At 46.1% G+C, this 17208-nt stretch overlaps 1 protein-coding gene and 1 long non-coding RNA gene across 5 annotated transcripts in view; one reads left to right on the top strand and one right to left on the bottom strand.

The window, feature by feature from the left end:
* Positions 1-17108, top strand: part of LOC310683964 — a 61126-nt gene extending 44018 nt beyond the window's left edge. For both annotated transcript variants that reach the window (XR_014514596.1, XR_014514597.1), the window contains exon 3: positions 16725-17108. This is a non-coding gene — a long non-coding RNA (uncharacterized lncRNA). The remainder of the gene's footprint in view (positions 1-16724) is intronic.
* Positions 1-17208, bottom strand: part of LOC310683656 (maestro heat-like repeat family member 5) — a 161916-nt gene that overhangs the window by 12466 nt on the left and 132242 nt on the right. For 2 of the 3 annotated variants that reach the window (XR_014514480.1, XM_083453911.1), the window contains exon 1: positions 7662-7719. The exons of the other annotated variant lie outside the window; for it this stretch is intronic. Coding sequence is in view for 1 of the 2 variants with exons in the window: in XM_083453911.1 (XP_083310037.1) it covers positions 7662-7685 (24 nt within the window). In the remaining variant the exon portion in view is untranslated. Of the gene's footprint in view, positions 1-7661; positions 7720-17208 lie in introns of those variants that run through there. 3 annotated transcript variants of the gene reach the window in all.

Raw genomic sequence — 17208 nt, 5'->3', positions numbered from 1 at the left:
GTGAGACGCCGTTCGCCCAGCCCGGGATGGGTCTACTCGCCAGTAAGAGCTTGGGAAACTCGTGGAGCAGTGCGACAGTACGCAGCAGAGGAGGAATTTCTCCCTAGACGCTCGCGTGGATACGCGGCGGTGGACCACCTGCGTCCGGAGGGACAGGCATCTCGACATCCTGTCCCAAGGTATGACTACAGTCACGAGGAGCCACGAGGAGAAAATCGCAGTCTCCTCCGGGGCTAACTTTGAGCAACCTTAACTGGAGGGCATTTCTGAAATATCAGCCCCCCCCCACACTGATGTTCTGAGTTATCTGACTCTTTTTGAAGTAACCTGCCGAGATATGGGGGTGTCCCTGAAAATGTACATGCCAATTTTGCGCCCCCTAATTTGTGGAGACCTAGCCGAATTGATGGGCCATCTCCCCTCATCCCAAACCAATGACTATGAGCGCTTAAAAAAATTAGTCATGCAAAAGCATGGACCTCGTCCTGAGAACTACCGGAGGGCTTTCTGAAAAGGGGATAAGTCTGGTCCCTCAGACAGAATTGCTGTGTATTCTGCGAAAATGGCCCAGAACTTTGAACTTTGGCTTTCAGCCGAAGGTGTGTGTGGCTTTGAAGAACTTAGGCAGCTGATGCTAATGGAGCAACGTATGCACCACCTGTCCCCAGAAATTGCGAGTTTGGTTGCTGACCAAAGTCCACGATCTTTAGAGGAGGCCACAGAATTTGCAGAATCTTTTAGACTAAATCGTTCTCATCTGGCCAACAGGGGACTGGCTGGTGGGTACAGACCGGCAGCTTCAGCTTCTGGCGGGAGGTCCGGCCCTCCCGTTCAAGATCAAAGCAGGGGTCCCCCTACTCCTGCAAAAGACTCCTCTACAGCAGGTGGGAACGTGCTAAATTGTCTCGAGTTCCAGACTGTGCTTTTATTGTAAGAAACCGGGGCATGTAAAAGCAGTTTGACCCCAATTAAGTGAAAAGAAGCCTCCAGTTTTGACTTTGACTCCTGCGGTGCACATGATCTAGAGACCGGAGGAAGATTGGGAAGCGGAACAGCAAAAATCAGGAACTGAGGAAAGCCCGGTCCCGGAGGGGAAGGGTGGAGCAGCTCCTGACGCTATAGCTTCCAAACCAGCTGTAGCCACTTCAAGTGCAGTTATTGTGGACCTGTGAGGACTGGTGCTGGTCCAAGTGTGCCTCATCTGAAGTGGGCTAATTCGAAGTTTACAGCCCCCATTGAGATCAACGGAATTGCTGTGAACTCTTTCTGAGACACGGGGCCTGACATTACCAGTGTGTCCAGAGATTTGGTTTTGCCCATACAGATGCAGGCTAAACCCTTAAAGATTAGCCCCTATGGTGTGAATGAGATTTTTCAACCTACTGCCATTGTTCCAGTATCCTATAAGGGGTACTATGGAAACCGCCAAATTATAGTACATGATCCTGAAGTGTGCAAAAGTCCTGTCCTGGTGGGGAACGATTTGGGATTTAAGGTTTACCAACAACAACTTGCGGTGAACTCTTTTTCCATCAAGGTCTTACCCACCCGGGTACAGGGGATGGGAAACTGGGGAACAACACCTCAAGGTCTGAGGGCTGAGGGAAGCCTTATCCCAGATGGGAGGGGTGAAGGTTGGGCGCCTGATGCTATAACTCCCAAAAGCACTGGAACTGCTGTGACTGCTGTTCCTGAGAAATCGGTTGGGAAGAGGGTTGGCTTAATACGCACTGCCACCCCTGGTGTTAACTGGCCCACCTCAGCGTCTAGCACACCTCCCAGGGTTCACCTTCATCGAATTGTTGTGCCTTCCTTTTGAAGCATAGACTCTGATATTGTGACTCTGCCAAAAGACTTAGTTTTGTCCCAGCTGAACCAGTCCGATTTTCGGAAGAGTAGTCCTAGTGGTGGAAATTTAATTCCCCAATCTGCAACTGTTGATTCAGCTCCCTCCCAGGATTTTATGGGGAATCCCTTTGTTCCAGTCCCTGAACCCCAGGTTTGTGCAAACCTTACTTTGGGGGAAGGGGTTTTGAAATCTACAGTTCCTTTCCAGCAGCTTGCAGCGACCCCCCTAGCGACGCAGACTGTGAAAGATGCAAGCGTGTCCTGTCAGCCAAAAGCTGAGAGGCAAGAAGAGAAAGGGGGGCCAGCTCAGCCCAGCCAAGCCACTGTGGAGAGTTTTGAGTCCTCTGCCATGGTGGGAGATTTGGCCGCATTTGAAGTAAAGCAGAGATTTGGTCACTCTCTCCACTCATTTAGAAACTGCGGAAAAGTCTCTTTGCACAATAGAGTTTACCCCTTTTGTGCCTGAAAAAGAGTTTTTCTATCCACAGCTCAAGGACTATAAAGACCCAGTCGATATGTTTATCGTTTTTCAAAAAATGTTTTGCAATGCAAATGTTTGTGTGGAGAAGAAATGGGATTTGGTGGGTCTTTTACAGAATTTTAGTCCTAGGAAACAGTGTGGTTATGTTATGAGTAAAAGTGTTTTCAGGTTTGATTGGGATCCCATCCCACCCCACCTCTGTGTTCAAAATCTGTTAGGAATTTTGGTTGAGATTTACTCAAAGAGCCCAGAGTTTGTGTCAGACCAGCCAGGTTTCGGCAAGCTCCTAGAAAATCCTTTGTCCATGCTCAGAGGGAGATGGGAGGGATTGGAAGAAGTTGAGTTAATTTTTTCTAAGTCATGGCCAGAACACCTTAAGCATGTGCAGAGAGCTTTGGCCGATTGACTGTTAAAATGTATAAATGTCAGTTTGCTCAAGGGGAAGTGAATGATTTCGGATTCAGATTGGGCTTGGGAAACATCAAATCCCTGGGAGCAGAAATCCAGTGTGTACTGGAATGGCTCTTACACCAATTCAAGCCAGCCGCTGAGTTAGTAACACAAGCCCTAGTAAGTTTGTGGGTGATTCTAGCCCCTGACCAGCAGCGTCCTTTTGAAATGCAAACCAATGCCAGTCAAATAGGATTAGGAGAAACTTTGTTCCAACGGGACAATGAGAGAAGTTGGCAACCTGTGGTGCACCTGAGCAAAGAATTGTTGCCCTGAGAGAAAGACCAGCCCACTGCTGAACAAAAAGATCTTTCTGATCTGGAAATAGTGACTCAAAGTTTTGAGAAAGGAGACTGGGCTGTAAGTTTAAATCTTACCAGTCTCCCCCCTAAGCAAGTCGTTTACTGGCCTGGCCTTAGTACATCGGAGGCCAAGCTAAGTCCTGTGCTTTATCAAGAGAAATACCAAAAGGTGCCTAACTCTTTTAGAGAACATCATGCTAATACTGTGAAAATGTATGGAAGTTATAAGGTTTTATAGAAGTTATAAGGTTTTGAGGCATCTGATCAAGATTTGTATTTTAAAATAAGCTTAAAAATATATTTGTAGATGCTTGCTCCAGATGCTTGCTCCAGGCAAGGCAAAAACCAGCTGGCTGAGAACTTTTTGTTTTATTTTCCTGAACAGGGCCCCTCATTGACTTATGTACCTCAAAGTTGTAAAAAGGAGCAAAAGCTGGGAGCAAAGGTCATACAAATTACAGAATACAATCCAAGCTGCAAAAACACTAATTAGAGTTGGTAAATAGTGCCTCCCATCAGGCATCTTCCCAAGGTTTAAGGTATCCTGAGAAGGTTAAAGGGCAAAGAGCTAAAAACAGCAGCTGCAGCAGCTGGTTGGGAAAAGAGACTGCTCTGAGGTTACTTTTAGGTTGCTTTGGAAACTGTTTTTTACCTTTGGAAACTGTTTTTTACTAAATTCGTTTCTTCTAAAAATCTATCTGTGTTATATATGAAATGTGTTGACGTTAGTGTAATTATGCAAAAGATCTAGAAAGTAAGAAATGTTAGATTCTTATGTTAGATTCTTATTTCATTGATGGTGTGTGAGAAGGTGAACCCAAGACCTCTGTTTATATGACAAAATTTAAAACCATGAGCCATCTGTTTTAGCCATTTGCCCCTGTTGCCAGAAGAGCAAAGAGCAAAGGGTAATCTGGTAATTAAGATGCCTTGTCGAGGCAAATGTAAGATATATGATAGAAGGAAATATAGCTCTTTGTCTCCCATAAAAGGTAATAGGAAATGGGTGTATCTTTTATGATTGGTTCTAGCAAACAGCCAATAGGAATTTCAACCAGGCTGATTGGACAGAGGCAGCCAAAGGAGGAGTAAGGAGGCTGGGCTGAGGGAATATAAGTGCTGGCCACCAGGGCTGGCTGTGCAGAGCTTTGTTAACCATATACCACTGTGCCAATCATTTATTTGTCTGACAAATAAATTATTATTTTAATTTCTCTATTGCTGCGTTGAATATTTCATTCCAGCTAAGCGTTAACCACAAGCAGGGTGCTACAGTTTTAGCAGAAATGTTATAAAGATTTAAGCAAAAACTGATTGTTAATGGGTAAAAGTGAGAAATTTAAAGTTAGATTGTGTTAAGATAAATTATAGAACAAAAAATTGAGAAAGAGGGAAAGGATTTGCTGAATTAGCTAAGTTGAACTAGAATACAAAAAAGGGAGGTGTGAGGAAGTCGAGGAAACAAGTAAATGAAAGATAAAGATATGGAAATTGGATGTGTTTTTAAATGTTTTTGTTTTTTCTTGTCTTAATGTATTGTTTTTTCTTTCTATTTTTGATGTACTGTTTGTTAATTTTTTTATTTTTTTTCTCTCTCATATTTTTTCTTTTTTCTTCTGTAACTATAAAACCACTAATAAATATTATTATTAAAAAAAGAAAGAAAATGTATGTGGAACTTGAATTTTCTTTGTTAACTCCTTTTGGAAGTCGAACACAAACAGGCTAAAGGTACTTTTGATGTGTTATCCTTGTCTATCCTGTCCAGAAGATCGGCTAGGAAGTTTTTCGTTATTTCACAGCTTTTTTACTGTGCCTGCGGTATTGACCCACGATGAGTTATTTGTGCAACCCCCCTAGTTTTGGGAAGATCAGTTTGAGTGTGCTGCTAGTGATTTTTTTTCTTTAAAAGGCTGCTTAACCACTCAAGCTGGAAATGTTTACATCAGTTTGTACATACTTTGTTTTGATGAAATTTAGGGACTTAACCCTGTAATTTCATCTTAGAGGGGAGGGTGTAGTGAAGTTAAGGATTTCAAACTTTGGTCAAGAAAGGAGCAGAGTATTGTGGGTAATCAAAAAGCCACAAGAGTTATGGGAAAGAGGTCTGTTGCTTTAACCCTGCAGACCAACGGTCTCCAAATGTGTAAATTGTTATCTTAGGAAGGAAGTTCTCTAGTTTGATTTGGGGGCTTGACACCTGGGGCTCCAGCTATTCACACCCACCTAGTGTTGTTATCAGTCTTTTAATTACCTGGGAATGTGCATCTGTGAAACATCCTGAGGAAAGGGGTGAGCCCTTTGATCCAGGTTCTGGGAACTTAATGAGCTCAGCTGTCACAAGTTAAAATTATTAGCCCATAAGCTGGTCATGGGCTCCATGATCACTGCAGATGGTGACAGCATCCACGAAATTAAGAGACGCCTGCTTCTTGGGAGAAAAGCAATGACCAACCTAGACAGCATCTTAAAAAGTAGAGACATCACCTTGCCAACAAAGGTCCGTATAGTTAAAGCTATGGTTTTCCCAGTAGTGATGTATGGAAGTGAGAGCTGGACCATAAAGAAGGCTGATCGCCAAAGAATTGATGCTTTTGAATTCTGGTGCTGAAGGAGACTCTTGAGAGTCCCATGGACTGCAAGAAGATCAAACCTCTCTGTTCTGAAGGAAATCAGCCCTGAGTGCTCACTGGAAGGACAGATTGTGAAGCTGAGGCTCCAACACTTTGGCCACCTCATGAGAAGAGAAGACTCCCTGGAAAAGACCCTGAGGTTGGAAAAGATGGAGGGCACAAGGAGAAGGGGACGACAGAGGATGAGATGGTTGGATAGTGTCTTCGAAGCTACAAACATGAGTCTGACCAAACTGCGGGAGGCAGTGGAAGACAGGAGTGCCTGGCGTGCTCTGGTCCAGGGGGTCACGAAGAGTCGGACACGACTAAACGACTAAACAACAACAAAAGCTGGTCATTGGTGAATTTGAATGTAATCAGGAATTGTGATTGGGTCTGGGTTCTGGTTCCACGTGAGATTTGTGAATAAAGATCCTAAGAATGGCTGAGAACCTGCAATTCGCTTACCACCTTGCTGGCAGCCGTCCTGTGTCTCTTTGTAATGGAGATTCCTGCTGACTTTGTAATGCGGATCTACTGAAGGACTTTGAAACCATCCTATCTCTGTCTTTGTTAGTTAGTATCTTAAGTAATTAAGATACTAACTAAGGTAGTACTAATTAAGTACTAATTAGGTAAAGGTAAAGGTACCCCTGCCCATACGGGCCAGTCTTGACAGACTCTAGGGTTGTGCGCCCATCTCACTCAAAGAGGCCAAGGGCCAGCGCTGTCCGAAGACACTTCCGGGTCACGTGGCCAGCGTGACAAGCTGCATCTGGCGAGCCAGAGCCGCACACGGAAACGCCGTTTACCTTCCCGCTAGTAAGCGGTCCCTATTTATCTACTTGCACCCGAGAGTGCTTTCGAACTGCTAGGTTGGCAAAGTACTAATTAAGTTAGTACTAATTAAGTTAGTATCTTAGTTAGTATCTTAAGTATCTTAGTTAGCTATACTAAACAATGTCTTTATTTTATCTGCCTGCAAGATACAAAAGATGTGCCTGCTTTTTAAGCATGTTAACTTTGTGTTTTTTAAAATAAATTTTTAAACAAGAAACTTTCTTTTGTCTTATGTGCCAACCTGAGGGAAAATCTAAGTCCAACGCCTGACTACTTGGTTACGCTATACCTGATGAATTTCTGCCTGCAAGTTTGTGGAAGCAGCTTGCAGAGTGGGGCAAAGGAGCATAGTCTTCTCCCTTGGACTGTGCCTCCTGGTGCCCTGAGACGGAGTGGTGGCAGCATTAACATTTCTGTTGCGTTTTGTTTTGTCAAAAAGTAAATGGCTGCCGGCCTCCGTTCCAGAAACCTGACCCAGCTGGAGGGCAAGGGCAGGTGAGGGAGGGGCGAGTGCCCGGAGCCCCTTTACTACCACAAATTATTTCTCAATTTATTGTTGTACATTGTTTCAATTGTCTGTTTTAACCATATTTGCACAGCAGTTTCTAATGTTGTGAGCTGTCCTCTATTTCAGAGGCTTCTACTCTGCAGCCTCTTATAGTTGTGTTAACTGCGAGTTTTTAAGGTCTTATGCTCTTACAGTTGTTTTAACTGCGTGTCTTTGTTTTTTAGTTCTTATCTGTTTTAATTATCAGTTTTATCCATCCATTATCCGTGTTTAATCTTGTATTTTATTCAGATGTTTTATCCTATGCCTGTTTCTTGGTCCTCATTTGCTCTAACAATTATCGGTTTTTTTTAAAAAATCCTAACTGCTACTTTATTTATATGCTCTTTCTTTTTTTATCCTGGTCTGTGACCATAATAATAATAATAATAAATTTTATTTATATCCCACCCTCCCTAACAACAATAAAACAGTACAACACAACACTCTAAAATCATTCATTATAAAATTAATTTGAATCAAACCGCTGGCAACCATTGGGCCAGAGCTCACAGAGCTAATAAAGTTCATACAGGTAGGTTCCAGAGTTAAATCCTCTGGCCATGGCAACCTCTACTTACCTCCAGGAGTCTTCGGGACGCCATCCTTGCCTGTAGTGACGGAGCGAAGGCCACTACTGCCCACCTCTGCCAACCTTGGGATGCTGAGGTACCTCAAACGGTCACAAGCTCCGTTGCTAGGCAACGGCAGTTGAGAACATGGAATTCCCGGCCTCAGTGCCAAGGGTCTAGGAGAGTCCGTGTGGCCTAGTGGTTAGAACAATGTTAATGCCATGCAACGCTAGGGGGATATATATATATACTTTGAAATGTACAGTTTAAACCTTTTTCTATTATTTGTAGCCTGCTTTGCAGGCTCTTGTTGTCTCCTAAAGAAGCTGACAGGATTGCTCCCATGTACTTATGTGTTTGCTGTGTACAACAACAACAACAACAACAACAATAATATTTTTTTATTTATACCCCGCCCTCCCCAGCCAAGGCCGGGCTCAGAGCGGCTTACAAGCAATAATAAAAACAAGATGAATGATTACAACTTAAAAACAAAAGTAAAATACAGCATTAAAATAATGGAACATTAAAATATTAAAATGTAGCCTCATCGCAGGAGGAGAAAGGAAAAAGAAAGAGAGGGAGGGAATCAAATTGGCTCCAAGCCAAAGGCCAGGCGGAACAACTCTGTCTTACAGGCCCTGCGGAAAGAAATCAGATCCTGCAGGGCCCTGGTCTCATGAGGCAGAGAGTTCCACCAGGCCGGAGCCAGTGCTGAAAAGGCCCTGGCTCTGGTTGAGGCTAATCTGACTTCCTTAGGGCCCGGGACCTCTAGGGTGTTGCTATTTATGGACCTTGAGGCTCTCCGTGGGGCATACCAGGAGAGGCGGTCCCGTAGGTACGAGGGTCCTAGGCCGTGAAGGGCTTTAAAGGTCAAAAGCAGCACCTTAAACCTGACCCTGTACTCCACCAGGAGCCAGTGCAGCTTGAAAAGCACTGGGTGCATATGCATCCCATGGCATGGACGTTTATTTTATATTTGGGGTCTTTGAATTCTTAACTCTGAACTCTGGATTAATAACATTTTAGGAATCTTCCAGTTCAGCTAATTCTATTGCTGGGAAGGACTCCATGACCCCGGTCTATTTTAGGAGAGAGGGTGGTATGGGGTTGGGGGCAGGTGAGATGGAGCTGCTTGGCAGTGGGTATGTTGCATGCAGAAAGCATACACTTCAGTTCCCATGACCCATCTCCTTCAGTTACTAGTTTCTTGGGGTTGGGGCTAAATCCATGATGGGTCAGAGAAAAATGAGCGGCGGCAGGAACCAGTCAAAGCAAGGCAGATCTTAATTTTACTGTTGTGACAGAGTTTCTCACCTTACATGTTGCATGGAGGTGAGGAGCCAAGACAAGTGTGAGTAACAACTTTTAAAGACTTGAGAAATTGCCAATAATTATAATAATAGTAATTTATTTTTTATACCCCCCCCCCAATCTGGCTGGGTTTCCCTTAGCCCAGAGGTTTTGGACTTTTTTGAGTCCACGGCTCCCTTGAGCAACTACATTCTTTCTGTGAGGCTCAGGAGCCCAGCTATGTCACCCCTTGCCAGCAGAGCTGGCAGCCTCTCGTTCTTTTTCTGACTCCTTCCCTTGTGGAGTGTTCCCTCTTCTCCTCTCCCCTCTCCTTCAGAGTCCTCTGGACAGCCGCAGCTGCCGCCCCTTCCCTAAAGAGAGGTGCCTCCTCACGCTGCCCCACAGGGGCCTGGGAAGTACTCCCTGGCCAGCTCCAGAGGCACCGTTCGCCTGGGGAGCTTGTAGCCAGGGGTGCTGCAACAAACAGCTGTGCAAACCTTTGGGAGGCAGAGATGCAAGAAGGCATGGGGGGGGGGGGAGAAAGAGGCACAGAGGCCAGTGTTGCTGGCGGCACCCTTGACCATCATTCAAGGCACCAAAGGGTGCCACAGCACCCTGGTTGAAAAACCACTGCCCACCCAACAAGCATCAGACATGCATCACAGAAAGAGGCAGTCTTGTCTCCTGGCTTGTCTCTTGTCATGATACCTGACCATGTTTGCTGCTTGCCCTTTCCTGACCAGTCTGAGCCTTTCCCTTGAAATGGTAAATACCTCAGTTCTTGAATCCATTGTCACAGATCTACCCCTATTTATGTGAGAGGTTTATAGCTTTTGAAGGATTTGTAAGTGAAAAGAACTATTGGGAAAGGTTTTTCCTTCAACTGCAGAGTCAATATCTGGGGTCATTAAGAGGGCTTCAGGATTGCTCTGTGAACTCAAATAAAGTGTCTTTTTCCCCCAGGGAATATTTTATAATTTTTGAATGGTGAAGGATTGTTTTTTCTCTAGGGTGCGTGTCTGCTTTGTGTGCACCTTAAGATTTGTGTAACACTCATGCCAACTTCTGTTGCCCAGTGCCTGCAAGCCCCCTACTGTGAAATCATAGAATGCTTGCAGTTGTTGTTTTTTTAAACCACACCAGCAACTGCTCATCAGGAGCAGAACTGAGCAAATGTAAGGCAAATGTAAGATATATGGCTACTTGCCTGCCATTTATGGATAGAAGGAAATAAAGCTCTTTGTCTCCCATAAAAGGTAATAGGAAATGGGTGTATCTTTTATGATTGGTTCTAGCAAACAGCCAATAGGAATTTCAACCAGGCTGATTGGACAGAGGCAGCCAAAGGAGGAGCAAGGGGGCTGGGCTGTGGAAATATAAGTGCTGGCCATCAGGGCTGGAGTGGGCAGAGCTTTGGTAACCATATACCACTGTGCCTATCATTTATTTGTCTGACAAATAAATTATTATTTTAATTTCTCTATTGCTGCGTTGAATATTTCATTCCAGCTAAGCGTTAACCACAAGCAGGGTGCTACATTGTGAGATTTCAGGAAGATCTCACAAGATCTTGCTAGTGTTGTAAACAAAAATTGCCCTTTTCCCTTATGGGGTATCCAAGCGCCCATATAGAGTCCTTACATAGGTTCCTTATTGGTAGGAGAAAATAACAGAGGCCAACCAGAGAATATTGAGAAGCAAAGCTTGATCTTTATTGATCTGTTGCAACAGGGTGTTCCCCTCACACGCAGGAAAGGAGGAGGACCCAGAAAAATGGCGTGCAAGGCCTTATAAAGACTTTTAAAATTGCCACCCTGTAGATCAAGACCACCCCCAGAAACATCATACATACATCACAGAAGGGGTGTAACCTAAGACCACCCCTCAGATACATCATACCTATATCACAGAAAAGGCGGTCTAAACAGAAATTTGAATGTTGTTTATCTCTTGTCCTTATTTATCTCCTGTCTGGCAGGTTACTTGATTGGATTGCCTGGGGAGCCTGGCCATTCTTTTGTAGTGATAAATACTTAGTTCCTGGGCCATGTCACAGGCTCACACCCTATTCAAACAGAGACATACCCTTAAGACAGGATTTGTGAAGGAAAAGACAATGGGGAGGCTTTTCCAGTTTGAACTTGCAGAGAAAACATTTGCTCAGTTTAGGCATCAAAATGGTTCCAGGTTGGCCCTCCTGTGCTGACCTATGTACGTACCCGGTTGGTACACTCACGAACATTACCATGTATCTAAGACCTCAAAATTCCTATCACACTAGCCCAATACTGCTATTAAACCAACTAGATTTAGTAGGATTATGCATAGGGTTTCCATGTTGGGTTGCAGCTAGCACTGTGGGCAGGGTAAGATCCTGGCACTTACATGACCTCCCACTACTGACATTGCTGGTGCTGGCAGGGTTGAGTAAGGTTGGCACAGTGCAAACACACTGGTGCAGCCAAACTCGTGCTCATGCCAGTGTGTTCACACCACATCAACCTCACCTCCTTCCTCCTCTACCTTCTTGTAAGCCACAGTGATGTCAGCGTTGGGAGATAAGCTAAGTGCCTCCTCCCCCCCCCCCCACCAAATGCTACTGCTTGTGGATGGCCTATGATTTTAAAAGATTCCACCTTCTCCCCAAGTAGCGTTTCCAAGCGGCCATTGTAGCTGTGCTTTTAAGAGGAGCTCAACATGCAGACATAGGGTGATATTCAATTATGTTTTTGGTTACTGAGAACAAACAAGAGTGTACAGAAACAAGATTGGGTGCAGGCCTGGCCAGGACATAGGCGTGACACACCTGTGACAAAGGTGACCTGTGTGTTTGCTTGCTTAACAGCTGTTGGGAATGCCAATGTCCCTGCTCTCCCTTCTTATGGTCTTCATATTGGACCTGGAGACTCCAATAGAGAGCATTCCATGTCAAGAAGGAGGGCAAGTGGGCACACTATCAAATGACAAGGCAGGAGCTACACGGAGCAGGGCCTTTTCACTGGTGGTGCCCATTGTATGGCTTGCTCTTTCCAGACCTGCTCTCTTTTGGCCTGTATTTTGGAGCTTTATAATCTAGGAAGACTTTGGAATAACAGGTTGACAAGTCATCAGTCGCTGACGTATGAGCAGATTTTATTGGTTGTTATTCTGGGTTTCTGGCGCACCAGGGTTTACACCAGCGTAATAGAGTTGGCCAGGATGAAAGAAGGGATACAATTTCTGAGCTTTTTCCATTGTCTGCACAGCAGGGGGTGTTCAATCAACAGTGCAAAGGCTGAGCTGAAGCGTTTCCTGCTGGTTACCTGCTTTCAGCAATAGGGGTCGCTGTTTGGTAGTACCCAGTTGGTTAGTTGTCAGATTCTAGAGCTCCCTATTGGTGGCTCTTAGGTAATTCCAAAAATACAGTCCATTAATAAAACACAGTGTTCATTCAGAAAGCGGTAACATAAATCTCCATTGCTACATATTGGGTGTATATTTCAGCGGTTGAATGTACAGCTTTATGGCCATGTTGTAGTGTAGTGCTTATGCAACTGTGAATAAAAGGTGGCTGGGCTCATCGTCCCGGGGTTTGGGGGCGGGGAAGGTGACAAAACTGATTTTGAGTCTGTACTCTGAATAGTGACACCAGGGACCTAGAAGGTGCACAGCTTGTCAGTCCAACCCCTGCACAGACTCATCAGGGCTGACCTTAAGGGAATTGGGCCAAATTGGGCCCTGTGGGTCTCTCCTAAAGGTGCCCCCACACCAGGGCAATCTAGACGGATTTTATTTATATCTATGAGATTTTGCAGACTTTGGCTGTGAACTGGGGCCCTACAAAAAAAAAACTAAAGTTGGGCCCCACTGCTTCAAATTGGGCCCCCACTGGCTAGCCCTGAGTCTCATAGTTGCTGGGCTTGAGTTTCCCTGCCCTTGCATGAAGTCTTGGGTTTCCAATTTTGAGAGAGGGGAGACTGCGGCACTGGGGAGATGGCAGGCTGCTAAGGCCCCCTAGATTTAGAGGCCCAATTTGCCCTGCCCTCGCATGAAGTCTTGGGTTTGCAATTTTGGGAGAGGGGAGGTTGCCTGCTGGGGAGTGGGCAGGCTGGCCAGGCCCCCTAGATTTAGAGGCCCTAGGATTCAGCCTACTTGGCCTATACATAAATCTGGCACTGGCTATATCCTATACAGGAATAATAATAATAATAATAATAATAATAATAATAATAATAATAATAATAATAATTTATTATTTGTACCCCGCCCATCTGGCTGGGTTTCCCCAGCCACTCTGGGCAGCTTCCAACAAAGATGAAAAATACACTAAAATGTCACATATTAAAAACTTCCCTGAACAGGGCTGCCTTCAGATGTCTTCTGAATGTCAGGTAATTGTTTATTGCTTTGACATCTGATGGGAGGGCGTTCCACAGGGCGGGGGCCACTACCGAGAAAGCCCTCTGCCTGGTTCCCTGTAACTTGGCCTCTCACAGTGAGGGAACCACCAGAAGGCCCTCGGAGCTGGACCTCAGTGTCTGGGCAGAACGATGGGGGTGGAGATGCTCCTTCAGATATACTGGACCAAGGCCATTTAGGGCTTTAAACCCGATGAATAGGAGACAGATCCTGTCTGGAGATGTTGCCTCTGATGCTGCTTGCATTCCCCATTGTTCTGCACTGGCACCCCATGTTGGACGGTGCTGGGAGTGTGCGCTGACAGCCAAGGAACCCGCAGCTTGGCACATGCAACAGGATGCATTGCACAGTGCCCACAATGTTACACGGCACTCTGGGTGCTTCATGCGCAGCCAAAACAGTTAACTGCCATGCAGGAGGGGGCAGCAGGTGGACAGCATGGCGACTGTGCGTGCTGCCCGACATTTTGTCCCCCCCAGCATGGAACCTGCACCCCCCCTTCGTACACCCCTGTGCCTGGGGTGCTGGCACCCCTTTTGGTTGGCGCTGGGAGTCCCTGTGTCCCACAACCGTTCTAAAGGTTCTAAAGGTAAACAACTATTTCTTTTAAAAAGCCAACAACTTTGGGGTCCCCCACCCCTAAAAAAAGGTCAACAACAAACCTCTTCTGATCAGCAAGTCCTAGGCTTAACCCACAGCGCCACCCGCGTCCCTAAAGTTAAGATACTGACAGGAATATTATCTGAGAAACCATAAACTTGTTAATGTTTGTAAAATAAACTTGGTTTTTTGGTTCACTTTTAACAGCTGACTGGACTCAATGTTTTACCAGAGAGTAACTGGTTGGTGGCAGCAGGGAAGCGAGCGCAGTGGTGGCACAGGGATCAATAGACCGTTAAACGCCCGGGGACCCTGTGTGATCGCCACACCTCTGAACACCGGTTGCTGGAAATCATAGGGAAGAAAAGGGCTCCTGTGATCAGATCCTGCTTGCAGGTTTCCCAGAGGCACCAGGGACTAGATGGGCCCTTGGCCTGATCCAGCAGGCTCTTCGTATGTTAAGGCCTTAAAAAAACCACAATACAACAATGCAGCCTATTTCTGGATCACACTCGCAGTGGGGAGCAGGCATTTGGTGATGTTGTAACAGGTTGTCAGCTGCCCTCTCTGGACGGTACCCTCCTTGCTGCACCTCGCAAGCATCACCCTCTTGGCAGGAACATCAGGGAAATTTATTGAGCAGCCCATGACAGGATTGGGGAGCACTTAACCCAATGGAGAGGGTGGGCTCAAGGAGGGCACAGGCATGGCTATAAGAGCCCTCACTTCCTCAAGGATCTCCTTGAGGGTTCGTTGAAGCCTTCCAAAGAAACTCAGGCCAGGACGTTGTGCTAACAAATACACCTAAGAACATGGGCATATCCAATTATTAAGTTGGTTGGGTTCAGAAAAGCAAACACTTTTCCTCTTTTCTTTTTTGTATAATTTTTTATTAAGTTTTTCTATTTCACGTTTTAGAATATTCATTCGAACAACCTTAAAATATCACTCACTTCCCTCCTTCTATTTCCATTGTTCAGTTTGCTTGCCATAAATCCCTGCATATTTCACATAAACTAAACCATTCAGTATTCCATTATTACATCCATCAAAACTTATTTACACTGTTGAACTTATCTTAATGCTGCCAATGTTTTTAAGTGTACACAATTTTCCCTCCATTTTACACTTTAAGGTAAAGGTAAAGGGACCCCTGACCATTACGTCCAGTCGTGGCCGACTCTGGGGTTGCGGCGCTCATCTTCCTTTACTGGCCGAGGGAGCCGGCGTACATGCTGGTCATGTGGCCAGCATGACTAAGCCACTTCTAGCGAACCAGAGCAGCGCACAGAGATGCCGTTTACCTTCCCGCCAGAGCAGTACCTATTTATCTACTTGCACTTTGACGTGCTTTCGAACTGCTAGGTTGGCAGCAACAGGGACCGAGCAACGGGAGCTCACCCCGTTGCGGGGATTCGAACCGCCGACCTTCTGATCGGCAAGCCCAAGAAGCTCTGTGGTTTAACCCACAGCGCCACCCTCTTTCCAAATCCCTGAAAAAGGACTTGTGGAAGGGCTGTCTTCAAGCTCCTGTACTCTGCACCTTTGGAATTGCTTAGAGGGGCTGGTTGAGGGGCACAAGGTCAAGGCTAGCAGTGAGAGCAGAAAGAGTAGTGAAGTCAAGAACATAAGAGGCGGCTGCTGGATTAGGCCAATGGCCCATCTAGTCCAGCAACCTGTTCTCACAGTGGCCAGGCAGATGTCCTAACGGGAAACCCACAAGCAGGATTTGATCACCAGAACACTTTCCCCTCCTGGGGCTTCCAGCAACTGGTAATCAGAAGCATTTACTGAGGCAGAGCATAGTCATCATGCTTAGTAGCTGTTGGTAGCCGCTGCCCAGAGCCGTCTTTCCTATTGGGCTTACTGGCACGTTGCGCCAGGGCGCTGGCCTCTCAGGGGCACCCCAGCAAGTGAGGGAGCTGCACGGCTTTGCCAGCGACCTCCCTTTCCCTGCACACCCGCCAGCTGTGCCCCGTCAACGATATGGCTGGCTGGCAGGGAATGGGGTAACTGTGCCCCTGAAGAACCAGGCGCGCAGCCTGGGAGTCATTCTGGACTCACAGCTGTCCACGGAGGCGCAGGTCAATTCTGTGTCCAGGGCAGCTGTCTACCAGCTCCATCTGGTATGCAGGCTGAGACCCCACCTGCCCATGGACTGTCTCACCAGAGTGGTGCATGCTCTGGTTATCTCCCACTTGGACTACTGCAATGCGTTCTACTTGGGGCTACCTTTGAAGGTGACCCGGAAACTACAACTAATCCAGAATGCGGCAGCCAGACTGGTGACTGGGAAAGGCCATCGAGACCACATAACACAGGTCTTAAAAGACCTACATTGGCTCCCAGTATGTTTCCGAACACAATTCAAAGTGTTGGTGCTGACCTTAAATGCCCTAAACGGCCTCAGTCCAGTATATCTGAAGGAGCGTTTCCATCCCCATCGTTCTACCCGGACACTGAGGTCCGGTGCCAAGGGCCTTCTGGCGGTTCCCTCTCTGTGAGAAATCAAGTTACAGGGAACCAGGCAGAGGGCCTTCTCGGTAGTGGCGCCCACCCTGTGGAACGCCCTCCCACCAGATGTCAAATAGAAAAACAACTACCAGACTTTAGAAGACATCTGAAGGCAGCCCTGTTCAGGGAAGTCTTTAATGTGTGACATTTAAATGTATTTTTAATCTTTGTTGGAAGCCTCCCAGAGTGGCTGGGGAAACCCAGCCAGATGGGCGGGGTATAAATAATAAATTATTATTATAATTATTATCATTATCATTCGTGCAGAGGCTTAGGATGGAAGCTGCGCCCCACCAACTATATGGCGATCCCTGCAGAGGCTTGGGAAAAGGTCGACAACTCTGGGAAACGGGCTGCTGGAGGGATCTTTGCACCACGGCGCTGGATATGCTTCAGACGGCCCTGCCGCTGCCTCTGTGAATTTGCCCAATTTTTAAAAATCATTTTAACGTTGACTTTTAAATTGTTGTAACCTGCCCTGGGACCTCAGGGTGAAGGGTGGGTAATAAATTAATATAACATCACCACCAACAATAACTTCAGGGCTGCACCCCTCTGCTCCCTGGAACAAATAAGAGAACCTGATCTCTGCTAAACAGTACGGAACCCTCCCTGGGAATAATGAAGAAATGTCAAAAGAATCGTGATGGACAAGAGACATTGATGTGGAGACTTCAAATTGCTGGATTTCCTTTTTTTTTTTTTAAGGTAAAGGTACCCCTGCCCGTATGGGCCAGTCGTGTCCGACTCT

The sequence above is a fragment of the Podarcis tiliguerta genome, assembly GCF_965153285.1.
Source record: "Podarcis tiliguerta genome assembly, chromosome: 8".
Lineage (NCBI taxonomy): Eukaryota > Metazoa > Chordata > Lepidosauria > Squamata > Lacertidae > Podarcis > Podarcis tiliguerta.
The sequence above is the reverse complement of the archived record's forward strand: the minus strand, read 5'-3'. Positions and strand labels throughout refer to the sequence as shown.